Genomic DNA, 20,717 nt, shown 5'->3' with positions numbered 1-20,717 from the left:
TTATTGTGATTGATGAGCAAGATACAGGAATTAAACAAAGCACCCAACAACAAGGAATGGTAAGTAAATCACCATTCTATGAAATAATGGCAGCTGTGAAGTCACGTTGACACAAGAATTTATTTCCGTCTATCCATTTGTCACCCAGGCACGTCTCCATCCTTATTGCTCTCTACCCATGTAAATGCCTCTGATGGTCAATTGTATGTGTCAACTTGGCTAGGCCACGGCACCTAGATATTTAGCTAAACATTATTCTAGATGGTGCTGTGAAGGTATTTTTTAAGATGAAATTAATATTTAAATCAGTAGACTTTGAGTAAAGCAGATTACCCTCGGTATTATGGGTGGGCCTCATCTAATCAGTTGAAGACCTTAATAGGAAAAGACTGACCTCCCCAGAAGAAGAGAGAATTTTGATAATAGACTGCTTTTGTGACTCAAACTACAACACTGGTTCTTCCTTGAGTCTCTAGCCTAACAGAGTGCCATGCAGATTTGGGACTTGGTGGTACCCATAATCATGTGAGCCAATTCCTTAAAATAAATTTCAATCTCTCTCTCTTTCTCTGTTTCTCAACATCTCTCTCTTTCTCTCCCTCCCTCTCTCTCTCTCCTCTTCCCTTCCTCCTTCCCTCCCTCCCTCCCTCCCCCTGCTCTGTTTGTGTACATGTATATATACATCCTATTGGTTCTGTTTCTTTGGAAAACAGTGTCTAATGCAATACCCATAAGACACCGATAGATGCCTTATATTCACCAAATAATGAAACATGATTGTTTGCGGGGGATGGGGGGTGGGTAAGATTTGTTTTAGCTTCTTTAAATTGAAGAACACACATCCAGAAAAGTACTCAAACCATTCAAACCTGTGACCTGTGCACAGGTCAGTGAATTCTCTCAAAGTGAATACATTTGAGCCGGCACCACCTCAGTGGTGACACTTCTATTTTATTTTTTACTTTCTTCATGTACTTTCCTGTATTCTCAGAATCGCTTGTAGTGAGAACACACCATTTTAACAAAAGCCATAAAGTCATCATTCTTTGAAAAAAAAATATCATTTTTATGAAGATGTTTAATGGCTTTGGGAAAATGACCATATGAAATATGTAACAGGAAAAGAAACTATATATAATCGTAATCTCAACTACATTTTATTTTAAAGATTTTATTTATTTATTCATGAGAGACATACAGAGAGACAGGCAGAGACACAGGCAGAGGGAGAAGCAGGCTCCATGCAAGGAGCCTGACATGGGACTCGATCCCGGGACTCCAGGATCACGCCCTGGGCTGAAGGCAGGAGCTAAACTGCTGAGCCACCCAGGGATCCCCTCAACTACATTTTAAGACTTAAAATGACAGGAGAGATGCCCCAACGTCACACTGGTGGTCTAGTATGGTGAGCATATACTAGTTTTATAATTAAACATAGCACTCACAAGATCGGACCTGTGTTGACCTCAGAGAAAGCTCCTGACCCCAAGGCCTGAAAGGTCTCAGGGAACTCGCTCATCTAGCTGGGGTGGGATGAGGAGTATGCAAGGAAGGAGAGGTCCTTTGGGCAGACAAGACTCTGGGGTCCCCCAGGCAAGTGTCACCTGATGGCAGAGGCACCAGACCAGGCCTCCAGAGGTGCTTTCGAGACCCTGGTCAGGGGGCTTCCCCAGCCCTGGAGAAATGCTGGAGCCTTCAGCTGACTCCAGAGCAGCCCTGCAATTCTGGTGTCCCCAGAGCATGAGAGATACCATCTCAACTGTGACCTTGTTTCTCTCTCAATCTCTTATCCTTTTCTTGCTACAACTCACTCTGTTCTCTGATTAAATGCACTGGCTATAGCTCCCCGTACTAATGGGACTCCAGACCTTTGCACGTGCTGTGACTTCAGCCTGGGACCTCCTCATGCTGCCTTTTTTTTTTTTTTTTTGTCTATCTTGACTCAATTCAGGAAATTCCTTCTCTTGGAAGCCTTTTTTCTGCATTTTTCTTCCTCAAGTCTGGGTTAGGAGCCCTTCCTCTATCACAGGGGTCAGATAAAGAGCCAGATAGTAAGTAGTTTTGACTTTGTGGGTCATGAGGTGTCTGCTAAAACTAGTCATCTCTTCAGCTGTAATGGAAGAACAGCCCTAGATGACACAGAGAGGAATGAGTGCTTGTGTGACAATAAAGCTTTATTTACAAAAACAGACAGCGGGCTGAATTTGGCCTGTGGGCTATAGCTTGCTGCTCTATTGCAACACTTATAACATTACACTAGTGTGAATAATCCCTAACTTTTATGTGTTAAATTGTGATAAGAATCCCACTATCCTTTTTGGGGAAGGAGAGAGGAAATTGTGGGGAAGAGCCAGAGGCAGAGGGAGAGAGAGAATCTTAGGTAGGCTCTATGCCCAGTGCAGAGCATGATGTGGGAGCTTGATCTCACAACCCTGAGATCATGGCCTGAGCTGAAATCAAGAGTCAGACACTCAAGTAGACTGACCCCCCCAGGCACTCCAGAATCCCACTATCCTGTAGTGAGCACGTCTGTAAGTCAGCACCAGGGCAAAGGGCTCTGCACACGCTTCCTCATTTCATCCTCATGATTGCTCTGGAAGGTTAGAATGATGACCCAATCCATTTTACAGATAAGGAGACTGAGGCTCAGAGAGGCAAAGTGACTCCATGGCCATGAAGCTCCTAAGCCGCACTGCTGAGATGGAGCCTGGGTTGCGTGATGTGTGTGATTTTAGAGCTGTGCTCTGTAACCTCTACCCCCAGCTGCCTAAGCACCTGGTCTGGGAGCCCCCTGGGTGGGAGGAGGCAGGTGCTGTGCTGCGTTCATCTCTGTGTCATGCTGGCCCAGCCTGGGATAGGGCCAGTGGCTCTGTGCAGGGCAGCTGAATTCATGGATCTCATTCACCCTGGCTGTGCCCTTTTATCCATCTTCCTGGGTCTCTCTGATTCACCTGAGACAAAGGCCCTTCCCCAGAGGGCAAAAGGAGAGAGGATGCCTTAGTTTCCCAATCAGTCTGGAGAGGGCTGGACTAGGTTAGTAGTCTTCCCACAACACAGCTCTGGATTTCCATGTGGGGCGTGGAGGGAAGAGGGTAAATGAGAGGCCAGCCGGCCTGATTCCTGGTCCTCTTCCCCCACCATGGTGTGATTTTAGGTATCAGGCTGCCCAAAGTTTAACGTGAACAAAGTTCTGCTGCTAGAGGAGAAAATAATAGTTGAAAATCCCCTTGCATTCGGCTCTAAGACCCCGGCAAGCACTTCCCAGCATTGCATCCTGAGTCTGGGGGTGGGGGGTGCTCATCCCTAGGACCCCTCACCTCTCGTCTTTCTCCATGCTGGAGGGCAGCACACGACTGCCCAGCTGGAAGGGGGACTTGGGGGTCTTGGGCTGGGGGGCCCAGCCTGGGGTGTCGCTGGGACTGTCGACCTCTGGCCTCTTGTGCAGCTGAGCCTGGAGAGAGAAGAGAACCGAGTCTGTAACCACCTGTGGTCTGTGGAGGGGTCCCATCTGATGGCCCTCCAGCAACTGAATGGACCCAGGCAGGAAATCCCAGGGCAGGGGAGATGCTGTTTGACCTTGGAGGCTAAGAGAAATCAGAGGCCAAGCGTGTAGCCTCCATGGCCACCCGTGGCCACAAGGATCAAAGAAGCACCACCAAAACCCCACACAATCATGTCATCCTCAATGGAAAAGCCACCATTTGTGTGTTCTCAGGACAGGATGTTCCCCAAGAACCCCGACATGGCGCTTACGGCCCCATCTTGCAGATGACATTCAGCCCTGCTAAGCTCCTTGGTCCTGTGTCCACAGGAATGAAGCAAGGTTCTGAGTATTACGTTCCCAAAGGAAAAAGGCAGCGGGTCTCCCCCCATTTTTGGAGGACATGGTTGGGGCTGGGATGACAGTATGGTGTGCATAGAGTTCCCTTGAGGCCCAGGGAGGTGCTGGTGGCAGGTGGCAGCTGTCTCCGAGGCGACGCGGGACAGCCCCCATCGCCATCACCCGCCTGAGGGCTCTGTGCGCTAAGCACCCACCATTTGGACTCTACCGGGCCTAATACGTCTGATGCACATTAGCTTGAGGTAGAGGCTGGTTTTCCCCATTTTACAGAGGAGAAGCCTAACAGTGAAAGGTCAAGCAATCTTCAAGACCTGGGATTCACCCTCGGTCCCCCAAGAACGAGCCTGGCAGCCGCCTCCCCTGATTGTTCCCAACTGCTGAGCATTGCCCATGGCCGAGACTAACCGGAGCAGGTGTGGCTGCCACTAGGCTTGGGGAACGCGTGCTAACCACAGCACACGAATCGCAAGAGCCTCCTCTGGACAGTGTGTGGTGGATCCAAGCTGTGTCCAGGAACCCAAGAACTGGCCTTGGGGGTTACACGGGGCATCCACATGGGAGCCAAGGGTCTTCGCTGCCTGCTGTGTTAGGCTGCCATGTGACAGATCATCTGTCTCCATGCTGGAAATGAAAGGCAGGAACCCCCACCCCCCACCCCCCAGTCTAGCACAGTGGCTGCAAGACATTCGCATTTGGAAGGCCTATCAAATCAGCCACAGGGACAAGCGTGCATCTACTGCTCACTGATTTTTTTATACTTGCAAAACATGACAGGTACTGTGGCCATGTGAGGTATTGCTGGGGCGAGGCATGCAAATCCCCTGCACTATTTTTGGAACTTCTTGAGTCAAACTGTTTCAAAAATGGAGAGGAAGGAAGGAAGGAAGGAAGGAAATAAGGGGAAAAGGAGGGGACGGGAGTGGGGGGGAGGGGAGGGAAGGAAACAATGGGGCCTGTTCCTTCTGCTGCCAAGGTTGAGGATAGGTCTGGGTGCAAAGGCTGGTACCTTTAGGACAGCCGGGTCCATGCCTGGAAACACAGGCATCCTCTGCAGATGGCTGCTGGGCGTCCTCTCAGCCCTGGAGGGCTTCTCCTCCTCCTCATCTGACTCTTCCCTCCTGGGAGATTTCTCTTCTGTGGCAAAGAAAAGACAGCACTGAAGTCACTGACAGCCAGCGGGTCCTCTGCACAGTCCCTCCTGCAGTCCTCGCGCCAGCCCCGCCCGGAAGTGATCACTGGCCCATTTTACAAACAGGTTTCTCATCGCAGATGATGCGGCATGACAGGTGTTCTCCTGGGAGAAGAAGGCACAGACACACCCACCTCCTGGCTCCTGGCTCCTTCCCAGTCAGGGTAAGAGAAGCAAGTCTTTGGCGGGGGGAAGGAGGCAAAAATGCTTTAAGCCAGCCATGCAGGGGGTTCGTGGTCTCAGAAGGGGGAGCTCGTGGTCTCAGAAGGGGGGTTTCGTGTGTCTCATGGAAGGTCTGCCCAGGGCTGGACCAGGAAGCCACTTCTCTTCACCAGAGCCCCCTTTATGGGGACTTAACCCCATCGCCATGCTCCAGCCTCATAGGAGACACTCTAGAGACATGGACCATTTGTCCATGAGGCGTGAGGGGTGAGGGGTTCCAGCCTCCCGGAGGCCCTGACATGGGCTTGGGTGCAGTGGGGAGCAGGGGGAGGGAATGGGGATGGACGGGGAGGAACCAGGCAAGGCCTCCTCCTCTGGACCCCCTAGGCTGTGCAGGGAATGGGGCGGGGGTGGTCAGAAAGCGGACCCCCAGGCCTTCCCCAGCCCCAGGCTGGTTCCTCAAGGCTGCTGGGAACCAGAGGGCTGCTGACATGTTCCAGCTGGGGGTACGGTGTGCCTCTGTCACTACGCTGTTTTTTTTTTTTTTTTAAGATTTTATTCATTTATTATTCATGAGAGACACAGAGACAGAGGCAGAGACACAGGCAGAGGGAGAAGCAGGCTCCCTGCAGGGAGCCTGATGCGGGACTCGATCCTGGGACTCCAGGATCACACCCTGGGCCAAAGGCAGGCGCTAAACCACTGAGCCACCCGAGGATCCCACCTACACTGGTTTTTACTTGCCCCAGGCAGCTCAGTGGAATCTGGCTCAGAAAACGTAGAAAGCATGCAGAGAGGTCTCACTCAAGGCATTTAAACACTTCCTTTAAGAACAAACATGAGGGGGGCCCTGGATGGCTCAGGTCATGATTCCAGGGTCCTGGGATTGAGTCCCACGTCAGGCTCCCTGCTCAGCAGAGAGCCTGCTTCTCCCTCTCCCTCTGCTGCTCCCCCTACTTGTGCTCTCTTTATCAGATGAATGAATAAAATTAAAAAAAAATAATGATGATGATAATAAACATGAGGTAGGAGAGGGAGGGAGGACCCTCCAAGCATTTCTTCAGAAACGTCACCCCTCACTCAGCTTGAAGCCTGGCCTGACGTCCCACTGGTTGCTGTGGGCAAACCCCAAGTGAACAAAGGCCCCACAACGGTTTGAGGGACTAACTGCTGCATATGTGTAGAGCAAGGAGGTCACCTGCTATGGTTTCCATTACAAGAGGAGATTCTGCAGCTTTTTTTTTTTTTAAAGATTTTATTTATTTATTCATGAGAGACACACAGAGAGAGGCAGAGACAAAAGCAGCGGGAGAAGCAGGCTCCCTGCAGCAAGCCCAATGCGGGACTCGATCCGAAGACCCCAGGATCATAACCTGAGCCAAGGGCAGATGCTCAACCACTGAGCCACCCAGGTGCCCCAATTCTGCTTCTTAACACTCCTCTGTGGTTCCCTATCTACAAACGATGTCAAACTCCTTAGCAAGGAATCATGACTGTCCATGCACTGGCCTCTGCCTATGTTTCCGGCATGATCCCTGCTATTCCCAAACCACTTACAGAGGCCCCTGCCACACACACACACACACACACACACACACACACACACACACACGTTCTTCCCGAACCTCTGCCCCTCTGATCCACTGTTCTGTCTGGAATACCCTTCCCTGGCTGATGCCTATGGGCTCTTTGAGATTCAGTTCAGGTTTTGCCCTAAGACTCAGCCAAAGAAGTCCTTAGAGGAAAATGCATAGCCTTAAATAATTGATTGGAAACAAAAGAGGCCAATGATAAATAAACCTGATCTTTCAACTCAAGGATCTGGCCCAGACCGGCAAACAGACCTCAAGGAAGTGTGAGTAAATTTAGTAAGGGTAAAGGCAGAAGTGGTAAAAAATCTATTAAGTTGTATCTCTGTCCCTGGCAACCCAAGGAGCCCCAAAGACTATATGATCCTGACCCAGTTTCTAATAAGGTCCGCAGAACCAGAGAGCACAGTTTCCCACGTCACTTGAGTTCTACTATCCTACAGCCCACAAAGGAGGAAGTTCTGTCTCTAACCCAAATCCGTCCTGCGGTTCAGCGTGGTGTCCATGGAGAAGGGAGGGCGTGGCATACCTGTTGAGTCCTTGAACATCCACGCGTTGTCGGCCTCCTCCTCCAGAGGAGACCGGCTCTCCGACTCGCTAACACGGCTGCGCCGGAGGGAGTGGGAGATAGGAGCCCGGCGGCGGCTTCGCTTGCTGAGCTGCACCCGGGTCTTGAGGGCACTTGAGTCCAGGACAGAGGTTTGCTGTGGGAACGGCGGGGAGGAGGGCAGGAGGGGGCAAAGCAAAGGGAAATGTGAATTGAGGCCACTGTCTGTGGCCCATGTGCTTAGCTTCCCTGACACAGGGGATGCTGTTTAGCTGGCACGCGGGCTAGCATTTGCACATTTTTATTGTCACCTAAACACCGTAAGCCTAAATTTCTCTGCAAGCCATACCACATAGGCTGGTTACACTAATCACACGAACCTCAAGTGCCCTAGCACAGTGCCAGCCACATAGTGGATGTGATGAAAATGCCTTTCTCCTCCTGGTGACAGCAGAGGAGCATGTACACTAGATTAGCGCTCGGTGTACAGCAGGAGCCCAATCAGTGTTTGTTTGCTTGCTGAATGAATGACCGAATACATCATCTAGCTAAATCCTTGCAGGAACCTTACTCACACAGGGCCTGGGAGCTGAGGCATCCTGGGTGCGTCCTCCCCTCATCACCCACAATACTTCAGGGTGCAGGTGGAGGGTGCAGGGCAAAGTACTTGCACCAAGCATTTGTCTACAAGCATCCACACCGAGCAGAAGTGTAGAAGGTCCGTAATGCTTTCCAAGCTTATCACCTTCCACGGTGAAAGGTGCCCGGGATGCAGACCACCCAGGGGGGCCCAGCAAGGAGGTACGACAGCCACCAGCCTGGTGGTCACCCCGGGGGCGTGGTGGCAAAGAACTCAGAGCTCTGTGTTCAAATCCCGCGCAGTTCAAATCCTAGCTGTGTGACCTCAAGCGGCAGAGTTTACAAACGCTCCCAGGTGCCCCTCTTTGTAAAAAGGGGATCATAGTAGTATCTGCCACCCACAGTGGTTGAGAGAATTCAGTGAGGCCAGGGATGGAGAGTTCTGGTTTCAGATGGTGTCTGAGAAAGGCTCACTCAGGCAAGGAGCTGTTGCTGGCCGGCTCCTGTGCTCGCCTGAAGTGTCGGTTCCTCCCTCTCAGGTCTGCTTTGGAGAAATTCCGTCACCCAAGGCCTTCTAAAGGAGCGATGACGGGCTAATTTCAGTGAGTCATTTCCCACAGCTGGTGAGTGGCAGACACCACACTGGGGGTGGGAGGAGGGAGCCAATGTTCCTGCAGCTGCTTCTCAAACTGGGCACAATGGTGGCCAGTGGGGGACCTGATTGGGCTGGGGGGAGAGGCAGCAAGACAGATGCAGGTTTTCAGACTCAGAGAGAGTGCGGAAAAGCTACCCCGAGGAGGAGCTGGTTTGAGGGGCAACTGGTTTGCTTCCCCAGGGCTGGGGCAGGGCCTCGATGCCTTGGTGCCTCACCTCCCCTCTCAGCCTCCAAACAGCCCTCACGGGAGCCCTGAGTTGTGGTGGACAGTGTACCTAGACCTCAGTACGTGATAAATAAGCAGCCAGTACTTGGGGCACTCGCATTTGAGTCACACAATGGCCGCGTTAGTTCTCTAATCTGCAAAATGGGGCAGGACTTTTGCCTCCTGGGGTTACTGGCATGTGAGCAGTCCAGGGACCAGCACTCAGAGACCGGTGGCTGTTGCCACCGCTGTTGATATTTATATGGACACTGAGAAAGAACTGCTTAGTGTTCTAGAAGGTCAGTCCAGTAGGTTGTGCCCTGGCATGGTGACATCACACAAGCACACAAGCTACAGCAAAGCTTGGGACATAGCTTGAGCTCCATAAATGTTTGTTGATTGAATACCTGAACACATCACCTAATTGAATCCTTACCACCCACACCACGTCCATGTTTAGACAGTGGGGTTGCCCAAGGGAGACTGCACTGTGTCTTTCCCCATCTCTGCCTTTATTAAGAGATGCCAGCAAGAGACCCTGATCACACCTAGAAGGGGGAATCCCCTGTGAGGATCCAGAGGAAGCCCCTTCCCACAAAGCAGTGGTGTTCCTTCTGGAGGGAATCTGGGTAGCTATCCCCAAGAGTGTGGGCACGAGGCTTAACTGCCAGGAGAACGGGTTGCTTTTAGATTTTGCACCATTTAGATGATGCATCCACGGGAGTTTGAGTGAGGGGTAGCCCTACTGTCAGGGAAGGAGAATAACGGGACTGCAAGGATTGAAAAGAAAAATGTACCTGACCCCTGTGGGTGGGGCTCTTGTGAGAGGAGGGAGGACAGGTACTGGTCTGAAAGGGGCTAGAGCAGGATGCCTTTGGGCCTGGGTGGCTGGCATCCTGGAGGCTGGCTCTGCTTGGGACCTAGAAGAGCTGAGTTCTGGGGGCTGCCCCTGGGGACCCACATGCGGGCTATCTATGCCTGAATGGTCCCCCTTCCTGGAGCTGTCACTACCCATTTACAGAGAAACTTGGGTCCACTGGCATTAGAGACACATGCCACCAAGCAAGACCTGGGTGAGAACACCTAGCAGAACTGGGCTGAGCAGAACTCCAGACTCTGCATGCCTGGAATTGCAAACCTCAGGCAGCACCCCTGTCTCCCCACCCCAGGGATGAGAAGCTAGACTTCCTGCTTACCTAACAGGTGGGAGCTAGGATCAGTTTTAATTTGACCAGATGTGATTATATTTGAGGTCGTAGAGCCCATTGTGCTGGTGGTCAGTGGATGAGAAAGCCAAGGCTCAGAGAGGTGAAGACATTTGCACCAAGACACACAGCTGGCGTGTGGCAGGTCCAAGCTACACGCAGACAACAGTCCCATCTTGAAGATGGTTCCCTCTGCACCCCACCCCAGGGGTCCCTGGCACACAGATTCTACCCCTGAGAGGGGCAATTCCCTGGGAGACGCCAGAGCATCCCTTTAAGAAGAAATGAGTCTTGCCGACACATGCTCCCAATGACCGACTTACATCAATGAAGGAGAAGTCGTCCACCCTCTTCGCGGGGCAGGCGTCAGGTGGGGGCAGTCCCTCCATCCCATCGGTGGATTCCAAATCGGTGCTGGATCGGTCTATGCTGGTGCTTCGCTGGTCCCTGGAGCAGCTGAGCTGGTCCCCAGCTGAGGTGGCCTCTGTCTGGGAGGACAGTGAGGACAAGCGGCTGCTGGGCAGCTGCTTCCGCGCTGACGTGGCACTGCTGTCCGGGGACGGGGACTCGGGAGCCAAACTAGCAGAAAGGAAGGAAGGGAGACATAATTGTGCAGGTGGTTGCACACGACTGAATTTCTAGTGGAGGTGGCAGGATGCAGGTTCAGGGTGTGCTTTAGGGGACGCAGAACATCCCCATAGGATAACCTTCCTGGGCACCGCCTGGCGCTGTTCACGGTGCCTCCAGAACACCTGGACAGGTGTGGAAGGGGAGGGGTCAGTCTTGTCCCACACTGGGCAGGAGTGGGGGCCACTGGTCACATGTGGCTACTGAGCCCTCGCCAGGCGGTAGGGGCAAGCCCAGAGTATAAAGCCCACAATGGATTCCCAACATTGGGGGTGGAGAGAGAGAGAGAGAGAGGGAGGGAGGGAGGGAGGGAGGGAGGGAGGGAAAGAGAGAGAGAAAGAGAGAGAGAGAGAGAGAATGTAAAATACTGATTGCATGTGGAAATGATAATATTTCAGATCTGGATTCAATAAAATATTGTTACTGAAATTAAGGTGTTAAGATTAATTTCACCTGTTTTGTTTTTACTCTTTTGAGGTGGCTACTGGAACATCTTAAGTCACCCACATCTCACATCTGCGGCTCGAGTTGTATTTCTGTTGGACTGCGCTGATGTCGATCAAAAAGCCAGCGGCAGTGGCCTGTGGCAGAGCAGGAGGCAGGGTAATCTGCCCGGCTCCACCCACTCGTGCATGCACTCAGTCAAGATTTACTGAGCACTTACTACGTGCCAGGCACTGCTGCACACCGTCACTGAGTCCTCTCCCCAGTCCTGCGAGGCTCGCCCTATGATCCTACTATAGCCACGAGGATGCTACCAGGTAGGATCAGCCCCAGGAAACTAAATATTAACCTCGCTAAAGACGAGGAAACCAAGGCACAGAGATGTGACTCAGCTTGCCCGGGGTGGGGGGGGGCCCAGAACTGACTCCAGCATCCCTGCCCTTGACTCTCTCCTACTTCTGGAATTTCCTCCCACGGCAATGGATTTAAGTGTATAGCTTGGATAACTGGAACCACATAGGACAGAAATTCATAAATAGATTCAGTCATTAAATTAACAAGCCCCCTCCCCATAAAAAGACATCAAAGTTAAGAGCAAGGGGGAGCCACCCCTGCAGAAGGGCGTGGGGGGGGGCACCCAGACACTATCTCCCTGACAGAAGGGGGCCCTGGAGGCCGCCCGAGCTGCACCCCTGAGCGGAGCGTGTACAGGTGCTTCACTGACCGAGCACGTCCACGCTCTGCAGGCCCTGGGATGGTTTTATTACTGGGAACAGCCAGGATGTGGGGGTGTGGGGTGCATCTGAAGCAAATCCCCCGCCTCCCGCCCAGACTTGAGGGAAATACCACCAAACGGGCAGCAGATGGCGCTGCTGCCCCGCGCTGGGGACAGGGGCCGGCTGGACTCGGGGCCGGGGAGGGGGCGCGGCAGTGCCTCCCGGGAACAGAAGGGGGCGCCCACCTGCGCGCCCACCCGCGAGGCCCAGGGCCCAAAGGCCAGCTGGGGGGCCACGGGGCCCTGGAGGCCCAGGACGGGGGTGGGGGGGCAGACCCTGGCTTCAGACTCACAGTCCACAGGGCTCGTGCAGGAAATCTAAGTGAAGTCTAGTGACTTTTTTTTTTTTAATTGTATTTATTTATTCAGGAGAGGCACAGAGAGAGAGAGAGAGAGAGAGAGAGAGAGAGAGAGAGAGAGGCAGAGACACAGGAGGAGGGAGAAGCAGGCTCCACCCAGGGAGCCCGAGCGGGACTCGATCCCGGGACTCCAGGATCCTGCCCTGGGCCAAAGGCAGGCGCCAAACCGTTGAGCCACCCAGGGATCCCTCGTACCCATTTTCAATTCCATCCACCTCCCCCCGACTTTAACATCGTGGGCTGTGAGCCATAACCCAGTGAAGGGTTGTGACCACGCCTGGCTGGGAGAGGCAGGGAAAGGCAGGTGGGAGACGGGGGCTGTGTCCATCTGATCCCTGGGCAGGCCACCCACAGGTAAGGAAACTGAGTCACAAGAACTAGGGCCTGGGGGTGGGGGTGGGGGGTAGGCTGGCAGGGGGCCATTCCAGAGTCGAGCCAGGTCACTCTGACTTCAAAAGACCATGGGACCCTGACCACGGTCACGTGGCCATGTGACCCTGTTAGTGGAGCCTCAGCTAGGGAAGACATGAGCTGCTGAGAACACAGCAGTGTAGACCCCAGGTGTCCACAAAGCCACTACTGTGCTTGGTCCCGCCCAAGGGGTACAAGAAAAACTGTAGTTTTAAAACAACGAACAAAAACAAACAAACAAACAAACAAACAGAACAAAAAAAATAAAAATAAAAAATAAAACAACGAACAGGTGCAATGAATAGGTGCTCCTACTATGTGCCAGGAAATATGCTAACTGCCACACAGGTTCCCCTCCCAACAACCCCATGTGGTGGGGTGCCCCAGCCTTCACCTCTGCAGGATTCAGTGCTAACATGTTTACGAGCTGATAACAGTGCTTGGCACGTGTGCTCAGTAAACCCCGGCTGTTCTTATAAGCATCATTTCCTTCCTATGGAGGTGGAACGTCGAATCTGGAGAGCATCACCGATTTACCCAGAGTCCCATCGGCAGCTAGGGTGGAGCTGGAATCCAGAGCTGCTTGTCTCCTGGATCTAGGCTGGACTTGATAAACCTCAAGGCTTCTGCCATAGTCCTAATCAGACACCTGAGGGCCCTATAAGCCTTAACTGTGGTGACATTACATGCAAGACATAGTTTATACAGCAGCATGTGTCATGCACTCCTACATCTGCAAACACACACAGACATCCTGAAGACAAGTCTAGACGGACATCTAACGGAACGCATTCATGCTTTCGTGAATGATCTGTGTGCTGGGACTACAGGTGGTTTTCATTTTCTTTGTCACTTTTTTCCTTGTAAAATACACATAACATAAAGTTTACCATCAGCGACATTTAGAACATTTGGTGTGGTGCAACCATCACCATCAGGTCATTCTAGAACATCTTCCCCAAAGGAATCCTGGTACTTACGAATCGGTCACCCCCCGCCACTACCTACCCACCCCCAGCCCCTGGCAACTCATCTACTTTGTGTCTCTATGGATTTACCTACTCTGGACATTTCATTTATATCATTTAAAAATAATTTTTTATGCTTTTTATACAAATGTTTTTTTTACAACAAGAATGGGTTATTCCTATGCTTACAGACAACATGGGTTCTAGTAATATAGAAGTGGTGGGGCACGTGGGTCACACTGCCTTCCATCCAAGCGCCCTGCGCATGCAGCCGGGAGCCCTGCCTGCCCTACCTCTCCCCACTCTGGCGCTGGTCTGTCCATGTCCCATACTGGCTGTCGGCTTCCTGCACGAGGGTGTCGGTGTCCTTGGCCTCAGGGGGCCTCCTGGAGAAACACTGCTTCAGCTGGTCCTGCAGAGACAAGCCAGAGGGGAGAGACATTGATCAGGGAAAAATGCTTGGAACCTGGTCCCTGCTGACGCAGATCACATGGCATCGCCCCCAGTTCAAACCCACTCCCCGCCCCCGACTCAAACCTACCCCAGGTCCCTACCCGTGCTCAGACATGGGTCCAAATGTCCGGGGTGGGCATTACGGTGGTCAACTGTCCCAATCTGCCCGAGACAGGACCATCAGTGCTACAGGCAAGCAGACTGGGATGAAGGCATCACCTTCCCCTGCACCTTCCCCTGCAGGGCACCGTGCTGCCCATCCTCAGGACCCCTCTCTCCGCCTGGCACCACAGACTGGACGATCTTCTCTCCATCTTCTATCTCTCAGGACTTGTCTACCTGGTTAGCACACTCCCTCAGCTGTTCCCCGTCCCCGGGTTCCCACCACCACCGTGCTTCCGACACAGCACCCGTGGAGCAGTTCACTGTGCCCAGCGTCAACCAAGCTGTTTGCGCACCACCTCGCTGAAGTCCCACGGCCATCCCTATTACAAGCCCAGGCAGGAGGCTTGGGTACTGCACCCCAGGCAGCCTGGGTCCCTCAGTTATCACCCTTGCTCAGTTGATGCTTCTGCCCTTGGCTGGGGCACTTGAAGGAGTGCTGGCACGCAGTGGGCAGCCACGGAGCTCCATTAAATGAATTAACTGCTGGCTTCCCCACCTTGTTCACTTTGGCAAATTAAACACCCATTCCCTGCCCAACCACCTTCGATGGCTCCCTATAGTCCTCCAGCGGAAATCCAACACCCCTTGCAATTGAGCCCCAAATATCCTCTCCAGTTCATCTCCCGCCCCATCCCAAACAAACCCTCCCCTCCCACCCTCTCTGACCTCCTCACTAGGTCCCACACAAGCCTCACACATCCCAGCCTCTGCGATTTTGCTTGCACCCCTCCCTCTTCCCATCCACCTTCTTCGTCAAAGCCATGGCAACCCACAGTGATCTCTCCTCCTGCTGAACTCTTCCTGCCTACCCTGGACTCACTGTTGTACAAGGTAAAGTTCGACATAGAAGTTATTGATTGCACAGAAATTTACTGAGCACCTATTATGTGCCAGGCACCAGGGAACTGGGTGGCGGGGTGGGGAGGGGGGCCACAGCACAGACCCAACCCCTGAGATTCTGTAACCTAGCTGATGCAGGCTTCAAGGTCGGGATGTTCTAGCACCTTTGTCCACACCTTTGCACAGCTTCTATGAAACCATCCTTGGCAGAACAAGCATATAGGGTCCAGGGGAATGAATGCACGCCTGGGGAAATACTTAGCTGTATGACCTCGGGGTTTTCACCTCCCTCTCTGGGGCACAGAGGAGACACAAGGATCTAGTGAGGAAACAGTGGCCACCCTCAGGGCATGGATGCCAATGAGAGGACCCACGTGACAGCTCCTAGTACAGGGCCTGGCACTCAGGAGATCCCCAATCAATGCCCATCTCCTTCCCCATTCTCTTCCTCTCACCATTTGGGGATACTTGTGTACCCCATGATGCTCAAGGGGATGTTGTAGGAGGGGTATATGCAAGGACGTGAATTCAGAATAAAACCCTCTGCTAAGTGGCCACACTTGGAGACCCTGATAACAGCTAATGTCTGAAAAACCCAATGCCACTGCCTGCAGAATGCTTTTGCTCATCACCAAAATAATACATGTTTGTTGTAAAACATTTAAAAGTTATAGAAATGCACAAAGAATAACACTTTAAAAAATACCCGTCACCCATGGACAACACTCTGCTCAGAATTTTCCCTGGGTCACTTCAACCATAGCCTCATCCTTAATGGCTGAAGAAGATCCCACTGGATGGACTCAGCACGTTCATTTAATCAATTCCCAAGTGCTGGGCATTCAGGTTGCTAAATGTTTTTCACTGTTATAATCAACAACATGACGAACATCCTTGAGGCTAAAGTGACACATCACTGTGATTATTCCCACAGGAGAAATTCTTAAGTATATAATCATCAGGTCAAGGGGTGGCATATTTTTAAGGCTCTGGCTTCTGATGAGCAAGCCAGACTTGGGACAGTCCGCCCAATCTCTAAGCCCACGGGCGGCATGTGGGGGTGGCTCTATGCACGCTTTAGGGATGAAGTCAGTCACCACTCGGGGAAACTTTGGATGTTTTTGCCTTGAAAAATCACCTGACCTTCTCAGAAGCCCTGCACCCTGAACAGAATTCTCCCTGGAACCCAGGAATGGAAGTGGTCATCCAAGCACGTTCCCAGCTGCTCACTGTTTTTCAAAGGTATCATAGAATCAGGCATTCCCTAACTTAATCCCCTACCTGGGTCAGATTCAGAAACCAGAGGTTGGATCTTAAGGGTTCCTTCTAGTGGGTCTGCTGTCCTGAGTGCTTTGCAGATGGCTGCAAGCTGGATGAGGGGCTTGTGCACCCCTGTACGCTCAGCTCAGTGAGAGGCACATGGGTGCCAGTCCTGGGTCACAGCTCTGGGGGAGGGTAATGCTTGCTGCCTCCACTCTGCTCCAGCTCTGTGGCCTGGCCAAGTGACTCCACAGATAATTTCTGGAAACCATAAATCTTAGGAGCCAGGAGATCAAAACCATTTTCTTAGCTCTCCCCCTTTCAGTGCTCGGGGATGGAGGCAGGGAGGTCCAGGTGGGCCTTTGGGGATCAGAAGGGCAAGGTCCCAGAGGATGCCGAGGGTGGAATCAGGGCGGGAGGTGGGGAATTGCTCTCTGAACTCCTCTGGATAGTCTACAGGCAAGGGAAGTGGGGTGGGGTATTAATGGGGTCAGCCACAACTGGTAGGTTCTCATCCATCCCTGCCTGTGGGCCCTGCTGCAGAGGGTCAGGATTCTAGCTCAGGGATGTGGAATCCCCACAGGCAGGGATGCATGCCTCCTCCCTCTACTGCCTCATGCCAGACTTGGGATTCCCAAAGATGGCACCCCTGACTCCTCTCCCCTTCACCCCTGCATCGAATCAACTCCCACTCCTTTAAAGTCTCCTTCCAGAACATTCTGTTCAGCCTCTGGCAGCTCCAGGGTCTCTCTGCCTCTTTTTTTTTCTTTTTCTTTGCCTCCTTTATCTCCAGCTCCTCCCATGACACTTCCCAAAACCAGAATTGGGGTCCTGCAGGATCCCTGCCAAAGCTCTTTAATAGCCCACATCCCTCAGGGTAAAGTCCAAGCACCTTAAAAATGGCTTCTGGGACCTTCATTAATGGGGTTCTTCCTCTCCATCCCTGCCCCTCCCAGGCCCTCCCACCTGCTGTGCCACCCTCATGTGCCCCAGGCCACTCGCTTTCTCTCATCTCCAGACCTGCTGGAGCAGCCGCCACCTCCTGCTGCCACCACAGCCTTCAGATTTCAACTTTGATGGCTCTTCTTCCAGGAAGCCTTCTCTGAACCATATGCTAGATCTCAAGTCTCTATATCTGTGCTATTCAATACTAGCCAGTACTAGCTGCTAGTCACATATGCCTATTTAAATTTAAATTTGGTCAAATTTAAAAATACAGGGGGATCCCCGGGTGGCTCAGCGGTTTGACGCCTGCTTTCAGCTCAGGGCGTGATCCTGGGGTCCTGAGACCGAGTCCTGCATTGGGCTCCCTGCATGGAGCCTGCTTCTCCCTCTGCCTGTGTCTCTCTGTGTGTGTCTCTCAAGAATAAATAAAATCTTTTAAATAAACAAATAAATAAATAAACAAGCAAGCAAGCAAGCAAGCAAGCAAAGAATTCAGTCCCTCAGTGGCATTACCCACATTTCAAGGGCTCCATGTGGCTACCATATTGAACAGCACAGAGACAGAACATTTTCATCACTGCAGAAAGTTCTGGTGGATGGCACTGCCATAGAACTTCCCACAATATAATAATTATAATTGACCTGTTTCTTTTCAGTCTCCCTTGGATGAGTACTGTTTCTGGAGCTAGACTGTCTGGATTCATTACTAGTAGCTGTGTGACCTTGGGCAGGTCACTTAACCTCTCTGTTCCTCAGTCTCTGGACAGAGTAGGTGTTAGGTATTTGGTTGAATGCCATCACAGTTCACTACTCTTTTAACACAGACCCCCAAGTTTGGAGTCATCGGGCGTTAGGATTATCTAAGGGAATTCATCCTGTAAATAAGGCTTAGGAAAGCAAGCCATTTACCAGCGCTTTTTTCCGGTGAGTATCTTGGTAACCTTGTGTGCACTGCAAATTATTCATGCCTCCTCCCTCTGGCAGACCCTGGCACTACTTCAAATCAAGCAAAGCTTGAGCTTTGCTCCCAGGGTTACAAGGGAGCAAAGCTCAACCACCAAAAGGCCCTGAAACTCTTCTAAAAATTTTCTAAAAGTCAGATTTATAATCAGCTTTAAGGCAGGATTCTTCAAATTCCATTCTGCCTCAGAAGCTGCTACAAAAACCAACACTATGTGCAGGCGAGGAGATACCAACCAGGTGGTCTGCACACACACACACACACACGACAAACTAATGACCAAGAGGCACCCATCCCAGGGAGCACCCCCCATCTCTTCTGATGGGCGCCCCGATGGATATCCACCCAATGCCCACACCCACACCCACATTTCAGTTGTCATCTGTCACATGAGGATTAATCAAATCTTGTCATTTAAAGCGAGGACTCTGGAGTCCACTCAGTTGGCTGTTTTCAGATGAGAAGCTGAGGCACACAGACAGGAATTGCTGAGGGAGAGGCAGTGCTGGGGCACCACCGGGAGGCAGCGTCCCTGGCCTGGCACATGTCTCAGTCCCCAACATCCACCTGCCCCCACCTTTCTCATGATGCTCTGAGGGCTCGGAGGAGGAAGTGTACATTACAACGGGGAAACGTACATGTAAATGCTCTTGAAAACTTCAAAAATTTGGCACGTCTAAAAACCACTTGCTCTGACTAGTTGCTCACCAACCTCCAAGCCTCGGATGGGTGACAACGTTGGGCTCTTGTCCTACAGGCAGAGATGACTGCATCAGCCCAGAGCCCGTAACGCATAACTTCTTAACAGCCGTGCTGGGAAGACCAGGCTTACACACGCTTTTAAGGGGTGTGTTTAAACATGCCACAACACACATCCTCGGATTTAAAACGTGAATAACCCTCACTCAGCAATTCTGGTTCCAGAACTTTATCTCAAGAAAATCATTAGACACACTTGCCAAGATCTCTGAACACAGATGCTCCCTGCAGGAGAGCAAATATTGCAAAATACTGGAAATCTCATTGCAAAATACTGGACATACTGGAAATAACCTACATGCCCAGTAAGAAGGGGATCGGTGAAATACAACATGGTATATCCACACAACGGAATAAACAGCCAAGGAAAATGAGGTTCAGCAAGAATATTTGCTGTTAGAAAAAGATAGCCGTCTTATACTAGCAAATGTGGGGGAAAAAAGGTAATAAAACAGCATGTGTTATGATGTTTTGTAAAAACAAACACATAAATGTATAATGAGTATAAGCAAAGGAAGACCTCTGGAAGGTCCTCCTCACCCCCAGCAAATCGTTACAGTGGTACTGTCTGTGGGAGTAATGGGCTATTACTGATGATGACTTTGTGTAGTATTCAAACTTCTGGTTTCATATCCCATATAATTAGACAATACAATCAATAAAATTAATTAAATCAGGGGCATCTGGGTGGCTCAGTGGTTGAGCATCTGCCTTTGGCTCAGGGGTGATCCTGGGGTCCTGGGATGGAGTCCCACGTCGGGCTCCCCATAGGGAGCCTGCTTCTCCCTCTGCCTGTGTCTCTGCCTCTCTCTGTGTCTCTCATGAACAAATAAATAAAATCTTTTAAAAATTAATTAAATCACACCTCCAGTTCTATCATATTGTCTGCACCATGAATAAAGAATTAATCAGAAATCTTTACTTATTAATCTGTATCAGAACCCAGCCAACTTTTTCTACCCAGGTTCAGATAGTAAATATTTGGGGCTCTGTGGGCCATTCAATCTCTGCCCTACTACTCAACTCTGCGGGTTACAGACAGTATGAGAGTGTGTATGGCAGTGTTCTAATAAAACTTTATTTACAAAACAGGTAGCTGGCTGGATTTGGCCACAGGCAGCTTGCTGATCTCTGACCTATACCCTTTGGACTCACAGCTACAAGAAAATTGGAACTGTTCCCTCCAATGCTATACCCCAGCACTTAGAACGGTGCCTTGCTTATGGCAGTTGTTGAATAAATATTTGTTGAAGGAGGGTGTTTCCAAAAATAACCTTTTTTTTTTTTTTTTTGCAGTGAGTAGGTGCGAGCTTCTTAACCAGAAAAGGTAATGTAGTTAGGGAGGGGGCAGGGAAAAGAGAAAATACGGCACTTGCATATATTCTGGGGTGTCTGACACATCTGCCTAGGAAAGAACCCAGAGTCAGGACGGGGCTCCACGGCCCAAGGCTGACAGAGCAGTTCTGAGCAATTCAAGATGCGCATCCCCTCCCCCTTCTGCAACTCTACACGCTCAGCTGTGCTGGGGGGTGGGGCTGGCTGGGTGACACCTGCTCCCGCTCTGCCTCTGAGGGCCTGCAGCACCCTCCTCTCTCATGCTAAGGCCACTCTTGCACAATGACTGAGAAATAACAGTAACAATAATATCGAGGGCTAACACTCCTGAGTGTGGGTGATGTGCCCTTCATTTTGCCATCTGATGGTCCCAAACAACCCTATTCGGTAAGAATGCCACAGACCCATTTTATGGGGGAGGAGACTGAGGCCCAGAGAGGCAA

At 51.4% G+C, this 20,717-nt stretch overlaps 1 protein-coding gene and 1 long non-coding RNA gene across 7 annotated transcripts in view; one reads left to right on the top strand and one right to left on the bottom strand.

Annotated features, from left to right (window-relative positions):
• The window catches only part of KIAA1671 (KIAA1671 ortholog), a 201,523-nt gene that overhangs the window by 6,815 nt on the left and 173,991 nt on the right, over positions 1-20,717 (bottom strand). For all 6 annotated transcript variants that reach the window (XM_072725194.1, XM_072725193.1, XM_026002955.2 and 3 more), the window contains 5 exons: positions 13,850-13,968; positions 10,296-10,551; positions 7,311-7,485; positions 4,848-4,975; positions 3,318-3,451 (listed from right to left, as the gene is read on the bottom strand). In XM_072725194.1, the coding sequence (XP_072581295.1) occupies positions 3,318-3,451; positions 4,848-4,975; positions 7,311-7,485; positions 10,296-10,551; positions 13,850-13,968 (812 nt within the window). The remainder of the gene's footprint in view (positions 1-3,317; positions 3,452-4,847; positions 4,976-7,310; positions 7,486-10,295; positions 10,552-13,849; positions 13,969-20,717) is intronic.
• Positions 4,973-10,302, top strand: LOC140594299 (uncharacterized). The gene is made up of 3 exons (XR_011995040.1): positions 4,973-5,194; positions 8,447-8,530; positions 10,020-10,302. It is a non-coding gene; the product is annotated as an uncharacterized lncRNA (long non-coding RNA).

This window comes from Vulpes vulpes, chromosome 10 (assembly GCF_048418805.1).
Source record: "Vulpes vulpes isolate BD-2025 chromosome 10, VulVul3, whole genome shotgun sequence".
Taxonomy (NCBI): domain Eukaryota; kingdom Metazoa; phylum Chordata; class Mammalia; order Carnivora; family Canidae; genus Vulpes; species Vulpes vulpes.
This window is presented reverse-complemented; position numbering and strand designations above follow the sequence as displayed.